This window comes from Olea europaea, chromosome 7 (assembly GCF_002742605.1).
Source record: "Olea europaea var. sylvestris chromosome 7, O_europaea_v1, whole genome shotgun sequence".
NCBI classification, from domain to species: Eukaryota; Viridiplantae; Streptophyta; class Magnoliopsida; order Lamiales; family Oleaceae; genus Olea; species Olea europaea.
This window is the reverse complement of record NC_036243.1, coordinates 10,732,486-10,752,073: the sequence shown is the minus strand read 5'-3', so window position 1 is coordinate 10,752,073 and position 19,588 is coordinate 10,732,486. Positions and strand designations below refer to the sequence as shown.

The window sequence follows — 19,588 nt, the reverse complement described above, 5'->3', positions numbered from 1 at the left end:
AATCCATAAGCCAGACATTAGAAAATTTCTTTCTGCCTTCAACAACTGTTGTTGCCTCGCTGTATAAAATTTCACCATCATCTGAGGAGCTTGCTACTCAACCCTGAACTTTTGACGTCTCGGGACATTTTCTTTTGGCTTCTTCATTCTTTCTGACTCCAACAATCCCTTTTTAAGTGCCCTTTCTTGCCACAGTAATAACACTTGGCATTTTTCTTACTCCTGGATTTTGATCTACTCTGATTATGACTCCCACTGGAGCCACATTCCCTTGATCTCCCTCTCATCATTGTTAAAGCTCCTGCCTGATGCGAACTTGTCAATCTGTCATCCTTGTTCTTGCAGCAGCTATAACATCATCGAAGACTAGAGTTTCAAGATTGTTGGTCAAGTTGATGATGAGTTGATCATACGAATCTAGTAGACTTTGAAGTAAGATTTCAACACGTTCACCCACATCTATATTATGCTCCATTGATGTGAGTCGTGAAAATAGAGTATTGAGGGTGTTGATATGGTCTGTCACCGTAGTTGACTCCATCATCCTAAGGGTGTAAATCTTTCTCTTTAAGAAGATTTTGTTGTGTAACGATTTGGCCTCGTATAGCTTTGTCAACGTATCCCATATCTCTTTGGCCGTCTTTTTCTCCGTCACACTTGACAATACTCCATCGGCTAGTGCAAGGTGCAAATTAGCAACTGCGTTGCTATCAATCTCGTTTCACTTAGTATCGTCAATGATCTCCACAGGCCTTTGTCCAATTGTCGCCAAGCAGTTATCTTTTCGCAAAACTGCTTTTATTCTCATTTTCCATAATGAGAAATTGTTCCCATTGAACTTTTCAATCTCATACGTTGTCGCCATTTTGTTCACCAATACTATGAATGAACAACGACCCTATACAGAACCTTGCTCTGATACCACGTTGGGAAAGAAACGTATGAGTCGAGTTTGGCTGACAAATAATGAAATTGAGAAGACAACTAAAAATGGACACAAGTATTTACGTGGTTCACCCAATTTAGGCTACGTCCACAGGTAAGTATAGGAGAATTTTACTATAATAGGAGAATTATAACACACTCTCTAAATACGAGGAGATAACAACAATTAATCTCTCTTGTAATTAGGAGAAAACAAGTAGGAAATACTCTCTTAATATTCTCTCTACTCAATTTGCTTTCCACAAATTTTTCCTTTTTACATGTACTTATTTCACTTGGCATGTTAGCTCTCTATTTATAGAAAAGTTTGCTACAAACCGTCTCAATTTGTTTGGCCCAAAACCTGCCATCGAGGTGCTTGTGCAAGAAGAGAGTAGGATGCATGTGAGAGACTTGTTGGGCAATTAATAGCCATGCATGTGGGAGACTTAATCTTCAAGAAAGTGGCTGAAGCAAAGCTGAAAATTCAACCGCCTTTTGTATTAAATGCTTGCATGAATTTTGTCTTTTTTTTAGTCAACATTTTTGGCTTTATTTTCCAACATCCTATTCCCAGACCAGGTCTTTTATTCTATTTTTTGATTTTTTGTCCCTTTTAAATATATTTGCTGCCTTATTAATGTTTGAAAATTGACTATGCCAGACGAAGATACAACTAGTTAAGCAGAGAGAACATTTTTAGAGCGTTGCTGTTAAGCAATTTTCTTTCTTTCAAAACTCATTTGGCATAAAGTTTGTTTATCTAATTTGGTACTTAAGTTTTGCGGGTATTATACTAGTTGGATAAAAATAGGTAAAGCCGAATTCTTAGCATTGTTTGAAAAAAACTTCATTTGAAATTTATAGAAAGAGAAACAGAAATGTGATATCACAAAACTATTGCACAGCATCATAGAATTGGTGCCACTATTTGAAGATTATAGGACGTGGCTAGGTTTGTCTGTTCTGTTTTTAATGGATTTTGATGAATGATTTTATTTGATTTGGTCTAGTTTCTGGAGTCGTTTTGGAGACCCCAGAGCAGCAAGTGAGGATGTTAAAGCAGAAGTTGGAGGATATCGGGATTGACGGAGATGTTTGTAAGCCAGGGCAATACTATGGTATAATATGTCCAAGCGTACGTGCTTTTAAATATTCTTTTGCGTAGAGACTTGTCTGTTCAGTTTAATCAGCTATAACAATATTGCGATTTAGTAACTAACATTTTGCTACTACTATGTATGAAGAGACAAGTACTATATACAGTATCTATGTCAATCACTTCCAACTAGAACTATAGAAAGCATGCCAACAGGCATGTAATTAAGTTAATTTTCATTTGGATCGGCAATGCTACAGAAGAATTCTGTTTCTTCATAAGTTATAATAGTTAACAACAGCTGAAACCATATAATTGTTTACAAGACTGCATTTTAGATAGCCAGAACTATTCATACCTGTGCATGCTCATTTTGGTTGCTGGTTCCATTGTCTAGAGCTTCCTCATTGTGGACTTTGCAGTGCAAGGGTGGGGATTCAGCAGAGAAAAGCGTCAATCAGTTGACCTCCGAAAATAGCCAACACGTTTGAAAGCATCGTACACGTGAACGTGTTTCGCTGTGTATCAATTCTAGAGACGTATATTTGTGGAAATAGGAAAAGATAAATAGTGGACAATAATTGTTATGCTCTCTTTTCTTGGTTCAAAGATTCATCCCTTAAATGATACAAAAATCACCTATTTATCGTGATCAGGCCGACGTGGTCACCATTGGATCCACGTAGTCTGATCTGCCAGACCCTAGTGTCACATCAACTCTATTTCACATTAATTGTATGACAGATACCTAAGCTGACATTCCTAATACTTATTTAATGAGAACGTCACATCAATCAATTCCAAAGATGCGCTAATTAGATCCCTTTTGTGTGTCAAGGGCTTCGGAAACTATGGGGCTCGGTAGAGAAGGAGTAATCCCACTTCGGACGAACAAAAGTTGGAACCACTTCGGAGAGTCCTAGTGAGACGACCTCGGCATTCAATGTAACAACTTTGGCTGTTGACATCTTCTACAACCCTTCTTGAACCTTGCAGGTGTATGAAGATGGAACTTCCACGTGGGTCATTCTGTATGAACAGTAACACAACTTATTTCTCTTCTTAAATGTCGTTTAATATTGTTCGATCAACCTTACCAAACATACCATCAGATATTCATGGTCTATCCTATTTTATTTTTGAGTGGGTTAAATTTCAAAATCCATGAAGAGAAGCAATTGAGTGGACGTTGGAAAAAGAAGGGTGCAGTTTGGACAGGTTTAAAGACGGCCAAATCCAGGGGCCCAACATTTAGTTTTATTCTGATAGAATTTTCAAGGTGGAGGGAGGATGTCGAATCACAAGAATTTTAAAAGTCAAAATTAGCTTTTGCACCTTTATTATAAAATTTCAAGAATTTAAATCTAAAAATGTTTTCTTCTTGTCCTGCACGTTCGTTCCAACTGTATGAATTTTTTTTTTTACGGATTTGCCGTTTTTGCGTGTGGAAGAAGAAGAAATTTTGACAGTTGAATCCCTGCAATATGAGTTAAACACAATTGAACTTGCCAGTACCAGCTTTTCTGCTGACAATAAAATTGGAGAGGGTGGATTTGGTGATGTGTACAAGGTAATTTAAGGAATATAGTTTATATATGTACGGCATCATATAATTATCTATTTCATTACTACCTTGCATTCACACTTCCTTGGATCATTACATAAACATATAGCTAATTTGGTGAAGTTAAATGTATAGTATTAAGACTAGAAATTTCATCTTACGGTCAAACATTGTTAAAAGGAGTCATCCAAGCCCATGCACATTGTCACTTTAACCAATGTGGGAATTATCCCTCATGGAGTATTGTCTAATATCGTTTACTAAATAATGCTTGTAGGGTACCTTTCCAAATGGACAAGAGATGGCTCTGCAGAGACTTTCTAAGAGTTCAGCACAAGGTGCAAAAGAATTTAAGAATGAGATCATACTCGTTGCCAAGCTTCAACACATGAATCTAGTAAGGCTACTAGGATTTTGCTTGGAAGGAGAAGAGAAGATTCTCGTATACGAATTTGTGCCAAATAAAAGTCTTGATTACTCTCTATTCGGTTAGTATCAATGTGAATATTGCTTTTCTTCCCTGTATTCACAGCCAATAAACCTGCATTTGAATTTCAAAATTTGAGTTATTCACATCGGTGCTAATTAACTTGATGCATTTCCTTAATGGATGTAAAGATCCGGAAAAACAAAGGCTCTTGGATTGGTCAAGATGTTACAAGATCATAGGGGAATAACACAAGGATTGATTTACCTTCAAAAGAATCTCGTCTTAAAATTGTACACCGTGATCTCAAAGCTAGCAATATACTCTTAGACAAAGACATGAACCCGAAAATATCGGATTTTGGCATGGCGAGGATTTTTTATGTTGATCAATCTCAAAAAAATACAATCAGAATTGCTAGCACATAGTAAGTTCTACTTTATATTTGTTATGTGTACCTACATTTATCTACACTTAAGACGTGGAATCATGTTTATGTCTTGTAGTGGTTACATGGCACCGGAGTACGCAATACACGGTCAATTCTCAGTAAGATCTGATGTTTTTACTTTTGGCATCCTAATCTTGGAAATCATAAGTGGCAAGAAGAGTAACGGCTTTTACAAATCACATGGTAGAAGAGACGTTATAAGCTATGTGAGTGCAAAGTTTCAATTTCACTTGTAAATTCGGATACTTAAATGTTCATATTAAAACATGTTATTAGTAAATACGAATAAAATTTCTAAATTGATCAAAGAGGTTATAAGGCTAGTTTTGTTTGCCTAGTCTTGGAAGCTTTGGAGAAATGGTGCACCCTTGGAATTAATGGATCCAACTTTGCAAGAGTCTTTTGTTTCGGATGAAGTCATTCGCTGCATCCGAATTGGCTTATTGTGCGTTGAAGAAGATGTCAATAAAAGACCAACAATGTCGTCAATACTTCCTATGCTCGAAAGTTACTCAGACACACTGCCTATTCCTAGAAGACCTGCATTTTTTATTTCGAGTGGATCAGATAGCATGACAAAAGAGAGAGAACCCAACCAACCCCAATCTATAAATGAAGCATCAATTAATGAATTGTGTCCAAGATAGTTGATTCTGTGCTGTTGACATTTTGTTAGATGTGAAAATGTGACATCACCAAAGGGACAAATCATGTACGATTTTTATCTGTAAAAGATTATATCATGAGCGCTTGATAATCTTAAAATACCTTAATTTTCCATTATAGCCTCTTCGTATTCAATACTTTAATTTTACTGTCAAAAATAGTAAAAAAGGATAACACGCGTATGGAAATAAAAAAAAGTCACTTAAAATGTAAGTTATATTATTTCTAAGGTTGACATAGTTTTGATTTGTTGTTGCAACCGTTTCATTTAAATAAGCATTTTACCCCATTCCCAAACTTAGAAAAAGAAAATGAGGCGAGCTAGGGCCGAATGGACCTAATTTTCAAAAAATATTTTGGTGTACGCAAGTTATGTTACTCGACCCGAAGATCGAATACTCCTTTGTGTGGGTTTGGCGAAGCATAAATTATTAAAACTAATCATGTCTTAAAATAATTAATTTTAAATAAAAGTTTGACATACATTAATTTATTTAAAAATAAAAGGCATTGTTCTAAAAAGTGCCTCTTCTTTTTAGTAAATGCGAATTAATCGATCGTTTGCTAAGTTGACCGTTTAATGCACGACTAGGCGCACCGACGTGTCGACGCGCTTTATTAATCATTTTACCTTTTTAAAACCTAATATTTGACTTTAGTTTATTAACTTTTTTTTAATTTTTTAAAGGCTTTTATTTGACTTTAATGTTAAGTTTTTAAATGATTTTATCGAATAGAGAATAAATAAGATTAAAGTTAAGTTTTTAAATGATTTTATCTATAAGGCTAGTTTTGCTTGCCCAGGCTTGGAAGCTTCAGAGAAATGGTGTGCCCTTGAAATAGATGGATCCAACTTTGCAAGTCTTGTGTTTTGAATGATATCATTCGATGTATCCAAATTGGCTTATTGTGTGTTGAAGAAGATGTCAATAAAAGATCAACAATGTCATCTATATTTACCATGCTTGAAAGTTACCCAAACACACTATCTATTTCTCGAAGGCTTGCATTTTTTATTAGGAGTGGATCAGATAGCATGACAAATGAGATAGGCCCCAACGAACCCCAAACTATAAATGAAGCATCAATGGGTGAACTGAGTCCAAGATAGTCAATTTTGTGCCCCACACATATTGTTAAATGTGGAAATGTTACATATCTTTAAAAGGGACAAATTATATATGGCTTTATATGTGAAAAAGATTATGTCTTGAACGCATGATAATTTTAAAACATCTTCATTTTTCATTGTTGCCTACTTCGTATACCTTTAGTTTTATTATCAAAGTAAGTAACTTTTTATTTAAAAGTGAAAAAAAGGTAACACATATTACTTCTATTATTTCTAAGCTTGAGATAGTTTTCATCTGTTGTTGCTACTGTTTGATTTAAATAAGCTTTATACCCCCATTCCAAAACCATAGAAAAAGAAAATTTTAGGCGGGGCTAGGGCCAAATAAACCTGATTTCAGAATTTTATTGGTTTATGCAATTTTTTCCAGTCTCCATGGGGTTACACTGCCCGACCTAAAAAATGAATCAATAAAACTACTCAAACGGAAAATTTGGACAGAATTTTAGTGACAGGCCCATGCGGCGCCCCCTATTGGTGGGGCGTCTGACGAATAGGGGGCACCACATGGGTCTGTCACCAAAATTCTGGCCAAATTTTCTGTCACTCCAGCAAGACTAAAAACGAATACTACTAGTGTGTGTTTAGCAAAATTAAAAATATTTAATTGTAAGTAAAAATATGTTTTAAAATAAATAAATTATTTTTGAATAAAAATTTGACACGCGCTACTTGATTTGAATGTAAAAGCTGGTCAAATCAACTAGCATTTTATTTGTAAGTAAGAGAAGAGCATGTGACTTAAAACATTTAGAAATAAGAAAATATATAAAAAGTAAATCAAGCCTTGTTTGAGCCACATTATTTGAAAAAAAAAATACATTTTTAAACAGTGATTTAACACATTTTAACGATACATTTTTCAATAAAATAATATTTTACGTAAATCCAAAACTTTTCATTATCTTTTAAAACCACATTCTCTAGCAATTTATTATTTCAAAATACATTCTTTAGAAACAATGTAGCTCAAACACAAATTAAGCCCCCATTTGGCCTCAATTTTTTTCAAATTTTAATAGTTGGAATAGCGTTTTTTGAAAAATGTGTAGTTCAAAAAATGAAAATTTTTTTATTTGCGCGTAATATTATTTTATGGAAGACTGTGTGGTTAAAAATAAGAGAGAGAAAAGGAATGAGAGCCAAACATGGGCTAAAGAAAATTGATTCATACCCAACATCCTTGTTTGAGCCTCATTTCGGGGAAAATAATGCATTTTAAATAGTAGATTGATAGAGGATGTGTGGTTAAAAATTAAGAAAAAAATTTTAAATTTGTGTGTAATATTATTTTATTAAAAATATGTAGTTGAAAAATGCGTTTTAAAAAAAATGACTTTTTAGAAGAACGTGACTCGAACCTTATATTCCAAACACGCTTATAAAAACTTGGAAGTGTTATTTCATTCTCAAGAAGGCAGAAACGAAGAGACAAGTCGCAAAACCAGTCGCCGAAAAGAGTACAAATTTGGTGATGCCCTTCTTTAAACCATTTCTTTCTGCTTTTTCTCTCATCCATGGAAATTCAAGCATTTTCTTCCTCTTCCTCTTCCTCTTCTTCCTGTTGCTAACAAGAAACCCTTGCAACTCGAAACATGCTTCTTTTACCTCAGAGAAGACTGTTTCTGAACACGAATTCTCACTACAACAGAGCAATTTTGATGGGCTCCAAACACTTGCTCCTTCTTACGTCTACACTCACGCCGGTAACGCATACAAGTAAAGATGCGGCCCATTTTTCTTCAACTTCGCAACCTCGGTTATTTTTTATTCACAGGAAAAATATAGCATTTTCTACATCTTCGAAAACCATATCTCCATTTCATCGGATGAGCTCTGGGTTGAGTTATTACCTCAATGCCGCCATGCCTATTCCCAGACCAGGTTTTTTATTCTATTTTTTGTTGTTTTGTTCCCTTTTAAAAATATTTGCTGCCTTATTAATGTTTGAAAACTGACTATGCCCGACGAAGGTACAACTAGTTAAGCAGAGAGAACATTTTTAGAGCGTTGCTTTTAAGCAATTTTCTTTCTTTCAAAACTCATTTGGCATAAAGTTTGTTTATCTAATTTGGTACTTAAGTTTTGCGGGTATTACACAAGTTGGATAAAAATAGGTAAAGCCGAATTCTTGGCGTTGTTTGAAAAAAACTTCATTTGAAATTGATAGAAAGAGAAACAGAAATGCGATATCACAAAACTACATCACAGCATCATAGAATTGGTGCCACTATTTGAAGATTATAGGACGTGGCTTGGTTTGTGTGTTCTGTTTTTAATGGATTTTGAAGAATGATTTTATTTGATTTGGTCTAGTTTCTGGAGTCGTTTTGGAGACCCCGGAGCAGCAAGTGCTAGAGTCAGAGCTGTTGAGGATGTTAAAGCAGAAGTTGGAGGATATCGGGATTTACGGAGATGTTTGTAAGCCAGGGCAATACTAGGGTTTAATACGTCCAAGCGTACATGCTTTTAAATATTCTTTTGCGTAGAGACTTGTCATGTTTCAGTTTATTCAGCTATAACAATATTGCGATTTTAGTAACTAACATTTTGCTATCACTATGTATGAAGAGACAAGTATTATATACAGTATCTATGTCAATCACTTCAACTAGAACTATAGAAAGCATGCCAACAGAGATGTAATTAAGTTAATTTCATTTGGATCGGCAATGCTGCAGAAGAATTCTGTTTCTTCATAAGTTATAATAGTTAACAACAGCTGAAACCATATAATTGTTTACGAGACTGCATTTCAGATAGCCAGAACTATTCATACCAGTGCATGCTCATTTTAGTTGTTGGTTCCATTGTCTTGATTTTCCTCATTGTGGACTTTGCAGTGCAAAGGTGGGTATTCGGAAGAGAAAAGTTTATCTCTCCACATCACAAAAGATGGGTAAGTTTCCTATTATACCTTGTTTTGTGTGTTTTCCGTTTCTTTTAACAGAAGTATAGTAATATACACCTGTACGTCATAGTGCTGCAGCAATGTGGACCTGCTTTCGGGCTAAATGTGGGTGGAGTGGCACTACAAGGGTATGCTTCAAATGAAGTCACTTAACTCACTACCAATGGTGCATGATTCATGTGATCTAGTGCTTATTTTGCTTGAAGGCCTTTGCTGATGTAAAATCTACTTATGCAAAAATGAGTAGAATCACCAAAGCAAAACAACCATTCAGAGAAATCACAGAAGAGAGTCTGGAACTGGAACCTTTGTGCAACGAGGTATTTATCATTAATTTGTTATATATGTCTGGACATTATTACCCATACAAACAACTGGCTAGTAGAATCTCTTTTTTGCTAGTGTTGTTTCAAATCTGTTCAAGAAGTAATCACCAAACTCTGCTGTTATGATCTATAGATTATAGTTTCAAGCAAGCATGTTTTCTGATAATTGAGATTGAGGAATGCTCTCTGAGCAGCCTGTGACCAGAACAAAACTTCCCTTTTTTTTCAGTGACAAGGAATCAAATGTGGACTTTGACAACTTAATAAAATCTGAGTGCATGGTGTGACCAAGAGATAGAACTTTCGTGGAAACCTGAATGCCAGCCAATCATATGAAACCAATACATGCACTACTTGTCAATGATCAGTGAACAATTAAAGCCTTGTACAGTTTACATTAAATTCCAAATTTTGTGGATTTTCTTCTGTTTAATCTCTTGATTGATCCCATTGTTGTTGAATCTTAATGAACTTTGAATGTATATGTTTTGTAATACCTTGCCACCTTGCTGAATGTTTGGCAGTGCAAAATTTTGTGCCTCTTTTCTTGTTAAGATTAAAGTCTACCATTTGTTCCCTGTCTATGATTCTTCACCGGTTCCCTTTGTGGTTTCTCTATATTGGACAGAGATATTCAACCTTGTAGATGCTCTCTAACTGTTGTTTCAGCTACTTGCATTTTTTGCTGAGCGAATGATATCTGGGGAAACACTGCAGAGAAACTCTGTAATGCAAAAAAGAAGAGGCACCCAGGTGCAGATGATGTTTAATTTTCAGAAATGTTCATGTATATTTGTGTGCAATCACGAGGTTGTCTTGAGATGCTAAAGAATTATTTCTAGCCATGGAAGTACTTACATTTCCATTTCCATTGTATCCACATCCCTCCTGGACCTTGGGCCGTTTGCCTTTCTCCTGAAAGAAGAGTAGGGGCAGGGGAACAGACTTTAGAGAGACGAAGAGGGGTGTCAGAAACATTGTTTAGACTCTTTGAAACTATTATAATCTAGTAAGTTGAATTTGATTTAATTGCTAATTTCTCGGGAAGAACGTTTGATAGAGATTTCTATACAGATTGCTATTGCTTTCACCTATCGAAGGAATGGAGAACTTGTTAGCTGCAAGTATAGGGATATTACTAAGAAATTTTGGCTGGTATCGTTAGTTGTTCTTCATGCCTAAAAAGATTCAAATTTACGAGTAAGAAAAACTTTATTGTAAGATGTTTATGATTATAGTCTCCTACTGCGCATGGCCACTCATAATATGGCTGTGGGTGTCAATTTGACTGTTTTACTTCTCCGGTGTGTCTTTTTGAGTATAACATAGAAGTATTTCTGATGTTTTATCCATCACTAGTCTGATATTGTGGTGTTGGTGATACTGATAATGTGCAGGAAATCAATACTGAAAATACTTTTTATGGATTGGATGATATAAAGGGACGAAAATTAAACAAAAGAAAGTTACGAAAATTAAATAAAGAATATGTATAAATATTATTTAATTAAAATTGAAGAAATTAAGTTTTATCATAAAGAGAAAAGAATTAAAAAGAATTTTAAATCGAAAAAAAATATTTATAATATGAACAAAATAAATTTTAAAAAAATGGAGTCTTTTCATAACATGGAGAAATTCTCTTTGTTCCTCATTTATTTTTATTTTTTTATTTTTTTAAATTTATTTTGTTCTTATTATAAATAATTTTTTTCGATTTAAATTTTTTTCAAAATTCTTTTATATTTATGGTAAAACTTATTTTTCTCAATTTTAATTAAATATTATTTATATATTCTTTATTTAATTTTCGTAACTTTCTTTTGTTTAATTTATTATTATTTTTTTTGAAAATTGTTTTAAAATTTCTTTTTTCCTTCATCTTATAAATAATTTTTTTGTTCTATTTAAAAAAAATTTAAATTTTTTTCGTTTTATGATATAAATAATTTTTTTTTTCTTTTTTTTCAATTCAAACTTTGTTAATGTCTATACGAATCTCTATTTACCTTGTTCGATGTGTTTGTACTGAAGTTTTTATTTATAAAATTTTACATTTATCAATAAAAAAATTATTGATATCCTCAACTCTAAAACTTGTCAAGTAATAACAAAGACAAAGCTCAACAAATTGTTGTCATATTTTTTTTTACGCTACTATATATTCAATTATTGCATTGCACGTGCATCTTGACCTCGGCAAAGTCGACCAATTAATTATATATGTGTCAAGTTACTTACATTTGCAACATCCAATACCTACTGTCTAGTCTAGATTATTTGCCTCAGTCCAACTATTGTAGAACACATGGAAAGTGATCCTTTTCTACCTGTTTATTTCTAAAACATCTACCGAGTATGAATGCTTCTTGAAATTCAACCACTTGTTGAAGCATAAATTCACTTTATTTAACTTTTGGTGTACATTTGGTGCATATAATTAGATATGACTGAACACTATAATGAATAAAATTTTACTCTTTTTTTTTTTAATTCCAAAGTTTACATAATATTGACAGATCAACCTTACAAAATACATCATTAAATCCATCCTTGGAATATTTCAAAATCTGTAAAAAAAACTAAGGACAAAAACTAAAGTCAGGATGATGCATTTACTGGCTTTCATGAAGCCTCCTATCGTTATTTAAAAATTACTAGTGATAGATTATTCTAAGTGTACAAAAAAATTTTGCACAGAATTACTTGTGATTGGCTATTTCCAAAAATAGTTTTTGATAGCAACAAATCACATAGTATTAGTTGCAAAATCCGATAGTTTTTGGCTATTTCCGTGAAAGAAATTCTGTAAACGTAGCTTCACTCCTAGTATTCCTTGCAGAATTTGATTTTAACCAAACTATAGCATTAGCAGAGCACATAGGCTTTCACCATCTCTGTGTCTCTTCTGTTGTTTCACATGCTCTTCTGCTCTAGCACTAGAAGAATTAGCTCTCTGTTTTTTCTTGATTCTAACTGTCTAAACCTATATACAGTCCTAATAGCTCGTATCAGGCAAACTTGAATCAGCTTCTCCTAGGCGTAAAAAAGTGTTTTCCTATTTTTAATATTATATTAAATTTTCAACCAGTTTAAAAATTATTTAATAATTAACAATACATATTTTTAATCAACGGCTTTTATTTTTTTCATTCCTGAGACTTGGCCTTTAAAAATTGAGTGGTAACGGTATTCATTCTCTTAATCTTAATGAATGTAAAGATCCAGGAAAACAGCAACTATTGGATTGGTCGATATGTTACAAGATCATAGGAATAGCACACGGAATGATTTTGCCTTCAGACTCTTGTCTATGATTATACATCCTGATCTCAAAGCTAGCAATATATTATTAGGTGGAGATATGAACCCAAAAATATCGGATTTTGGCATGGCGAAAATTTTTGGTGTTCACTATCTCAATGGAATACAAAGAAGATTGTCGAGACATAGTACGTTCTACTTCCCATTTGTTGTGTACATCTTCATTCATCTTGACTTGTATATGATGTGGAATGGGATTGATTGTAGCGGTTACATGGCTCCAGAGTACGCAATGCGTGGCCGCTTCCCAATAAAATCTGATGTTTTTTGTTTTTGCGTCATGGTTTTGGAAATCATAACATAAGCGGCAAGAATAATAACAACTTCTACAAATCAGATGGTACAAGCTCGAGCCTGATATGCTATGTGAGTGCAAAGTTCTAATTCTACTTGTAAATTTAGAATACTCAAACGAGCATATTATAAAATATTATTGGTAACAAATAAAATAATTAAAGTTATTTATAAAAAATGAACTTCATCTTAACCTACTTTTGCCTGAACAGGCTTGGAGACTTTGAAGAAATAGTACACCTTGGAATTAATGGATCCAACTTTGCAAGAGTCTTGTGCGTTGGATGAATCCAATTGGCTTATTGTGTGTTCAAAAAAGTGTTGATGATAGACCAAGAATTACTTAAAAAGTTCAATAATGGCAGAAATCATCTATATATATATATATATTGTCTAAGTTGATAAACGGCCAAAACAAAGTCAGCTTGATTCATTGATACCAAGCATCAATCAATGAATTAGGCCGGGTAAGTCCAATATGTGGCGCTTGTGGATCAAGTCAACGCTAAAATTTGGCATGAACCGTGTAATAAGTAATACCGTATTTAATTGCAGAATTGGTCCTATTCAATTATTAGGTTTTTTTAAAGCAGATTGAATTGACTGCCTCCGAGTTTTAAAAATATAACTTTATGAAATGAGCAGACAGTATTGTCTGCTCATTAAAGATATTGTCGCATCAATCTTTTGTCCTCACCAAACATGTACAATTTGATTAGGTCAAATTATTCACATTTGTAACATTTTAGTCTTCCACCCTGTACTCTTGGGTAAGTGTAAGTGTACAAACAACCTTCTACTCTGTATCTTTGGAGGCATAACTTGTAATTTATCTCCCTCATAATACTTCAGGGTAGGGGGCGATGGGGGACCCTTAAGATTGGGATTCAACCTTTTAAATATATTGTCAATTCTCTCTCTTGGTAATTTCCAAGAAATTGACTCGTTCGTAAAGTTTAATGTCTGGTTTCGCCATTAATCATGATATACAGCAGGACAAATTGAGGAATGTTAGTGTGAATGGTAAAATAAGAAAGCTTTACAGATCAAAATATAGCAGTAGCAGACCATGTCGGCCTTGAGCATCTCTGCGTATTTTTTGTTGTTTTGCTTTCTTTCTTCCTTTAGCGCGAGAAGGGTTAGCTCCTTGAATTTTCTTCGTGATTTCTGCCCAAATACAACTATGTACAGTCCTAATAGCATCTATCAATCCAACTTGAATCAACTTCTCCTTACTTTATCCTCAAATGCTACCCAGGAGAATGGATACTATAACTACACTGTTGGCCACAGCCCTCCGGACACAATCTATGGTTTCTTTCTATGTAGAGGTGATGTTAACACCGATGTCTGTGAGATTTGTGTGAAAAATGCTACAACTATAATCTCACAACGTTGTCCCAACCAAAAAGAGGCAACAATTTGGTATGATAAATGCATGTTACGGTACTCAAATCGATCCATATTCTCCAGGGTGAATTTCTCACCTGGGAGGGTCATGGTTAATACTCAGAGTTTCAATGGTAATTCATATAATTTCATCGCTGTATTAGTACCTACGATGAATGAGACAGTACATCAGGCTGCTCATAAATTCTCTGGTAAGAAATTTGCTACCAAAGATGCCAACGTTACGGCATCTGGAAAGACAGTAAAGTTGTTTACCCTGGCACAGTGCACACCCGATCTTTCTAGTGAAGATTGTCTCTTCTGCCTTCAAAATTCCACCTCGAGGTTACAAACATGTTGTGAAAATAAGAAAGGAGTAACATTTGTTTCCCCTAGCTGCAATATTAGGTATGAGACATACCCCTTCTACAACGCCACAACCGTCCCCACACCCGTTCCTGCACCCGCACTGGCACCTGCACCTGCACCTGATCCTAAGAACAAACAAGGTAACATCCTAATGCAAGACATCTCTTTTAAGTCAATTGTCCCGCATAATTAAACACTTCCTTTCCTAGCACTACATATGTCCGTATTTCTCCATCAATATTTCAGAATTTTAAGTTCAACATAGGCTAGAAAACTTTTGCTAAGTCTGTAAGATACTTGAACAACTATGGATAGAAGCAACTTTTGAAATCCTAATTTACCTTTTTGTTCTTAATACAGGAAACGGGGGAATCTCAAGACAAGTTATTATTGCTATCGTTGTTCCAATTGCTGTTGTTTCCTTAGTGGTCTTGCTGGTAGGCTTACGTTTCTTGACTGGGAGAACGATGAAGCAGAAACAATATGGTACTATAAAGGAGAGAAATGGTAAGCTCGACGGCTGGTCAAAAAGGAAGTAGAAAAATTTCCTTTCGATCTAACTTCTGTAAACCGTATTTAGATGGTGTGATAGCATGAAATAAGCTGAAGAGGCCTTTGGTTTCTGTTTTATCTTTTTCTACATATTCAGCAGTTTTTGCTGAATGCATTGGTCATTAATTTTGCACCTTTAATATATAATTTCAAGAATTGAAATCTAAAAAGGTTTTCTTCTTGTCTTGCACGTTCGTTTCAACTGCATGATTTTTTTTACTGATTCGTCGTTTTTGTGTGTGGAAGAAGATGATATTTCGACAGTTGAATCCCTGCAATATGAGTTAAACGCTATTGAAATTGCTACTACCAGCTTTTCTGCTGACAATAAAATTGGAGAAGGTGGATTTGGTGATGTGTACAAGGTAATTTAAGGAATACAGTTTCTATATGTACGGCATCATATAATTATCTATTTCATTACTACCTTGCATTCACACTTCCTTGGATCAATACATAAACATATGGCTAGTTTGGTGAAGTTAAATGTATAGTATTAAGACTTGGAATTTTATCTAAAGGTCAAACACTGTTAAAAGGGGTAATCCAAGCCCATGCATGTTGTCACTGTAACCAATGTGTGAATTATCCCTTATGGAGTGTTGTCTAATATCATGTACGAAATAATGTTTGTAGGGTACCTTTCCAGATGGACAAGAGATAGCTGTGAAGAGACTTTCTAAGAGTTCAGCACAAGGTGCAAAAGAATTTAAGAATGAGATCATACTCGTTGCCAAGCTTCAACACAGGAATCTAGTAAGGCTACTAGGATTTTGCTTGGAAGGAGAAGAGAAGATTCTCATATACGAATTTGTGCCAAATAAAAGTCTTGATTACTTTCTATTCGGTTAGTATCAGTGTGAATACTGCTTTTCTTCCTTGTATTCAAAGCCAATGAACCTGCATTTGAATTTCAAAATTTGAGTTATTCACATTGGTGCTAATTAACTTTATGCATTTCCTTAATGGATGTAAAGATCCAGAAAAACAACGGCCCTTGGATTGGTCAAGACGTCACAAGATCATAAGAGGAATAACACGAGGATTGCTTTACCTTCACGAAGAATCTCGTCTTAAAATTGTACATCGTGATCTCAAAGCTAGCAATATACTCTTAGACAAAGACATGAACCCAAAAATTTCGGATTTTGGCATGGCGAGAATTTTTGATGTTGATCAATCTGTAGAAAATACAATCAAAATTGCTGGCACATAGTAAGTTTTACTTTATATTTGTTATGTATAGCTACATTTATCTACACTTAAGACATGGAATCATGTTTATGTCTTGTAGTGGTTACATGGCACCAGAGTACGCAATACATGGTCAATTCTCAGTAAAATCTGACGTTTTTAGTTTTGGCGTCTTAATCTTGGAAATCATAAGTGGCAAGAAGAGTAATGGCTTTTACAAATCACATGGTACAAGAGACCTTATAAGCTATGTGAGTGCAATGTTTCAATTTCACTTGTAAATTCGGAGACTTGAACGTTCATATTAAAACATGCTATTACTAAATACGAATAAAATTTCTAAATTAATCAAAGAGGTTATAAGGCTAGTTTTGTTTGCCCAGGCTTGGAAGCTTTGGAGAAATGGCGCACCCTTGGAATTGATGGATCCAACTTTGCAAGAGTCTTTTGTTTCGGATGAAGTTATTCGATGCATCCGAATTGGCTTATTGTGCGTTGAAGAAGATGTCAATAAAAGACCAACAATGTCATCAATACTTCCTATGCTTGAAAGTTACTCAGACACACTACCTATTCCTCGAAGACCTGCATTTTTTATTCCGAGTGGATCAGATAGCATGACAAAAGAGAGAAACCCCAGCCAACCCCAATCTATAAATGAAGCATCAATTAGTGAATTGTGTCCAAGATAATTGATTCTGTGCTATTGACATTTTGTTAGATGTGAAAATGTGACATCACCAAAGGGACAAATCATATACGATTTTTATAAAGATTACATCACGAGCACTTGATAGTCTTAAAATACCTTAATTTTCCATTATAGCCTCTTCGTATTCAATATCTTTAATTATACTGTAAAAAAAAAAAACGCGTGACTGGAAATAAAAAAGTCACTTAAAATGTAACTTTTATTATTTCTAAGGTTGACATAGTTTTGATTTGTTGTTGCAACCGTTTCATTTAAATAAGCTTTTTACTCCATTCCCAAACCTTAGAAAAAGAAAATGAGGTGGGCTAGGGCCGAATAGACCTAATTTTCAAAAAATATTTTGGTATACGCAATTTTTTCACTCTCCGTCAGGTTATGTTACTCGACCCAAAGATCGAATACTCCTTAGTGTGTGTTTGGCAAAGCATAAAATATTGAAATTAAATATGTTTTAAAATAAATGATTTTAAATACAAGTTTGACATACATTAATTTATATAAAAATAAAAGTCATTATTCTAAAAAGTGCCTCTTCTTTGTAGTAAATGCGAATTAACCGATCAACTGCTAAGTTGACTGTTAAATGTGCGGCTAGGCGCACCAAGGCTTGTCAGGCGCGCTTGATTAATCTTTTTCCCTTTTTTAAAACCTTATATTTGACTTTAGTTTATCAACTTTTTAAAAAAAATTTAAGACTTTTATTTGACTTTAGTTTTAAGTTTTTAAATGATTTTATCTATAAAAAAATTCAAAAATGATTTTATCTAATAGAATAAGATTTAAGTTAAGTTTTTAACTGATTTTATCTATAAGGCTAGTTTTGCTTGCCCAGGCTTGGAAGCTTTGGAGAAATGGTGCGCCCTTGGAATTGATGGAACCAAGTTTGCAACTCTTGTGTTTTGAATGAAATCATTCGATGCATTCGAATTGGCTTACTATGTATCGAAGAAGATGTCAATAAAAGACCAACAATGTCATCGTTACTTCCTACGCTTGAAAGTTACCTAGACATAGTACCTATTCCTCGAAGGCTTGCATTTTTTATTCCATGTGGATCAGATAGCATGACAAAAAAGATAGGCCCCAACCAACCCCAATCCATAAATGAAGCATCAATAAGTGAACTGAGTCCAAGATAGTCAAATTTGTGCCATTGACATAGAGGGTGTTTGGGATTCATTTTCATGTAAAAATGTATTTTAGAATAGTAAATTGATCGAAAATGTATGGTCGAAAAATGAGAAAAAAAAATTGATTGACGTATAGTATTATTTTAATAAAGAATGTGTGATTGAAAAGAAGAGAGTGAAAAATGTATTTTCAAAAAAATTGTTACCAAACGAGGTTTGTTAAATGTGGAAATGTTACATACCTGTAAAGGGGACAAATTATATATAACTTTATTTGTGAAAAAGATTATGTCTTGAACGCAAGATAATCTTAAAATATCTTCATTTTTTATTGTTGCCTACTTCGTATACCTTTAGTTTTATTATCAAAGTAAGTAACTTTTTATTTAAAAGTGAAAAAAATGTAACACATATTACTTCTATTATTTCTAAGCTTGAGATAGTTTTCATTTGTTGTTGCTACTATTTCATTTAAATAAGCTTTTTACCCCCATTCCAAAATCTTAGAAAAAGAAAATTTTAGGCGGGGCCTAGGGCCAGATAAACCTGATTTCAAATTTTTATTGGTTTATGCATTTTTCTTCCAGTCTTCGTGGGGTTATATTACCCGACCTAAAAAAACGAATACTACTTAGTGTGTGTTTAGCAAATTAAAAATATTTAATTGTAAGTAAAAATATGTTTTAAAATAAATAAAAATTTGACCCACACTACTTGATTTGAATGTAAAAGCTGATCAAATCAACTAGAATTTTATTTGTAAGAGAAGAGCATGTGATTCAAAATATTTAGAAATAAGGAAATATTTAAAAAGTAATTCAAGGCATTGTTTGAACTGCATTATTTGAAATATATATATTCTTAAATAGTGATTTAACACATTTGAACGATACATTTTTCAATAAAATAATATTGCACGTAAATTCAAAACTTTTCTTTCTCTTTCAATCACACATTCTCCATCAATTTACTATTTTAAAATGCATTCTTTAAAAATAATGTGGCTCAAACACACATTAAAGAAAATTGATTCATACCCAAACATCCTTGATTGAGCCTCATTTTGGGGAAAGAATACATTTTAAATAGTAGATTGATATAAAATGTGTGGTTAAAAATTAAGA

The 19,588-nt window shown here is 33.8% G+C and overlaps 3 protein-coding genes and 1 pseudogene across 9 annotated transcripts; all 4 read left to right on the top strand.

Moving 5' to 3' along the window:
- Positions 1–881: 881 nt before the first annotated feature.
- LOC111397881 lies at positions 882–5,245 on the top strand (annotated as a pseudogene).
- Positions 5,246–7,679: 2,434 nt separating this feature from the next.
- Positions 7,680–10,796, top strand: LOC111396972 (primase homolog protein-like). Of its 5 annotated transcripts, XR_002703098.1 has the most exons (8): positions 7,680–7,969; positions 8,041–8,147; positions 8,580–8,684; positions 9,107–9,162; positions 9,245–9,302; positions 9,422–9,494; positions 10,170–10,509; positions 10,575–10,796. XR_002703098.1 is itself a non-coding variant. In XM_023023618.1 (7 exons), the coding sequence occupies exons 1-7, from the start codon at positions 7,859–7,861 to the stop codon at positions 10,326–10,328; spliced, it is 669 nt and encodes a 222-aa protein (XP_022879386.1). In that variant the 5' UTR covers positions 7,680–7,858; the 3' UTR covers positions 10,329–10,796. The 5 variants fall into 5 exon arrangements, 3 of the variants coding, with proteins under 3 accessions (XP_022879386.1, XP_022879389.1, XP_022879387.1); XR_002703099.1 differs by lacking the exons at positions 10,170–10,509; positions 10,575–10,796 and adding an exon at positions 9,730–10,078 and having other exon boundaries at positions 9,381–9,494; XM_023023618.1 differs by having other exon boundaries at positions 10,170–10,796.
- On the top strand, positions 10,603–13,128 carry LOC111397880 (serine/threonine-protein kinase ppk21-like). Its single transcript, XM_023024848.1, has 4 exons — positions 10,603–10,655; positions 10,739–10,804; positions 12,438–12,515; positions 12,729–13,128. Exons 1-4 carry the CDS (start codon positions 10,603–10,605, stop codon positions 13,126–13,128), a joined length of 597 nt encoding a protein of 198 aa, XP_022880616.1.
- Positions 13,129–14,105: 977 nt separating this feature from the next.
- On the top strand, positions 14,106–17,411 carry LOC111396970 (cysteine-rich receptor-like protein kinase 10). Of its 3 annotated transcripts, none has more exons than XM_023023613.1 (7): positions 14,106–15,016; positions 15,237–15,383; positions 15,678–15,793; positions 16,065–16,275; positions 16,406–16,643; positions 16,723–16,873; positions 17,006–17,411. In XM_023023613.1, the coding sequence occupies exons 1-7, from the start codon at positions 14,188–14,190 to the stop codon at positions 17,312–17,314; spliced, it is 2,001 nt and encodes a 666-aa protein (XP_022879381.1). In that variant the 5' UTR covers positions 14,106–14,187; the 3' UTR covers positions 17,315–17,411. The 3 variants fall into 3 exon arrangements, with proteins under 3 accessions (XP_022879381.1, XP_022879380.1, XP_022879382.1); XM_023023612.1 differs by having other exon boundaries at positions 15,675–15,793; XM_023023614.1 differs by lacking the exons at positions 14,106–15,016; positions 15,678–15,793 and having other exon boundaries at positions 15,323–15,383.
- The last annotated feature ends 2,177 nt before the right edge of the window (positions 17,412–19,588 follow it).

Coding starts and splice junctions, on each gene's coding strand:
- LOC111396972 (XM_023023618.1), top strand. CDS start 7,859: ATGCTTCTTTTACCTCAGAGAAGACTGTTTCTGAACACGAATTCTCAC. Junction 7,970..8,040: donor TTACGTCTACACTCACGCCG/GTAACGCATACA, acceptor TTTTATTCACAG/GAAAAATATAGCATTTTCTA. Junction 9,163..9,244: donor CTCCACATCACAAAAGATGG/GTAAGTTTCCTA, acceptor TGTACGTCATAG/TGCTGCAGCAATGTGGACCT.
- LOC111397880 (XM_023024848.1), top strand. CDS start 10,603: ATGGAGAACTTGTTAGCTGCAAGTATAGGGATATTACTAAGAAATTTT. Junction 10,656..10,738: donor TTACTAAGAAATTTTGGCTG/GTATCGTTAGTT, acceptor TTATGATTATAG/TCTCCTACTGCGCATGGCCA. Junction 10,805..12,437: donor TTGACTGTTTTACTTCTCCG/GTGTGTCTTTTT, acceptor CTTCTGCTCTAG/CACTAGAAGAATTAGCTCTC.
- LOC111396970 (XM_023023612.1), top strand. CDS start 14,188: ATGTCGGCCTTGAGCATCTCTGCGTATTTTTTGTTGTTTTGCTTTCTT. Junction 15,017..15,236: donor TGATCCTAAGAACAAACAAG/GTAACATCCTAA, acceptor TTCTTAATACAG/GAAACGGGGGAATCTCAAGA. Junction 15,384..15,674: donor TACTATAAAGGAGAGAAATG/GTAAGCTCGACG, acceptor TGTGTGTGGAAG/AAGATGATATTTCGACAGTT.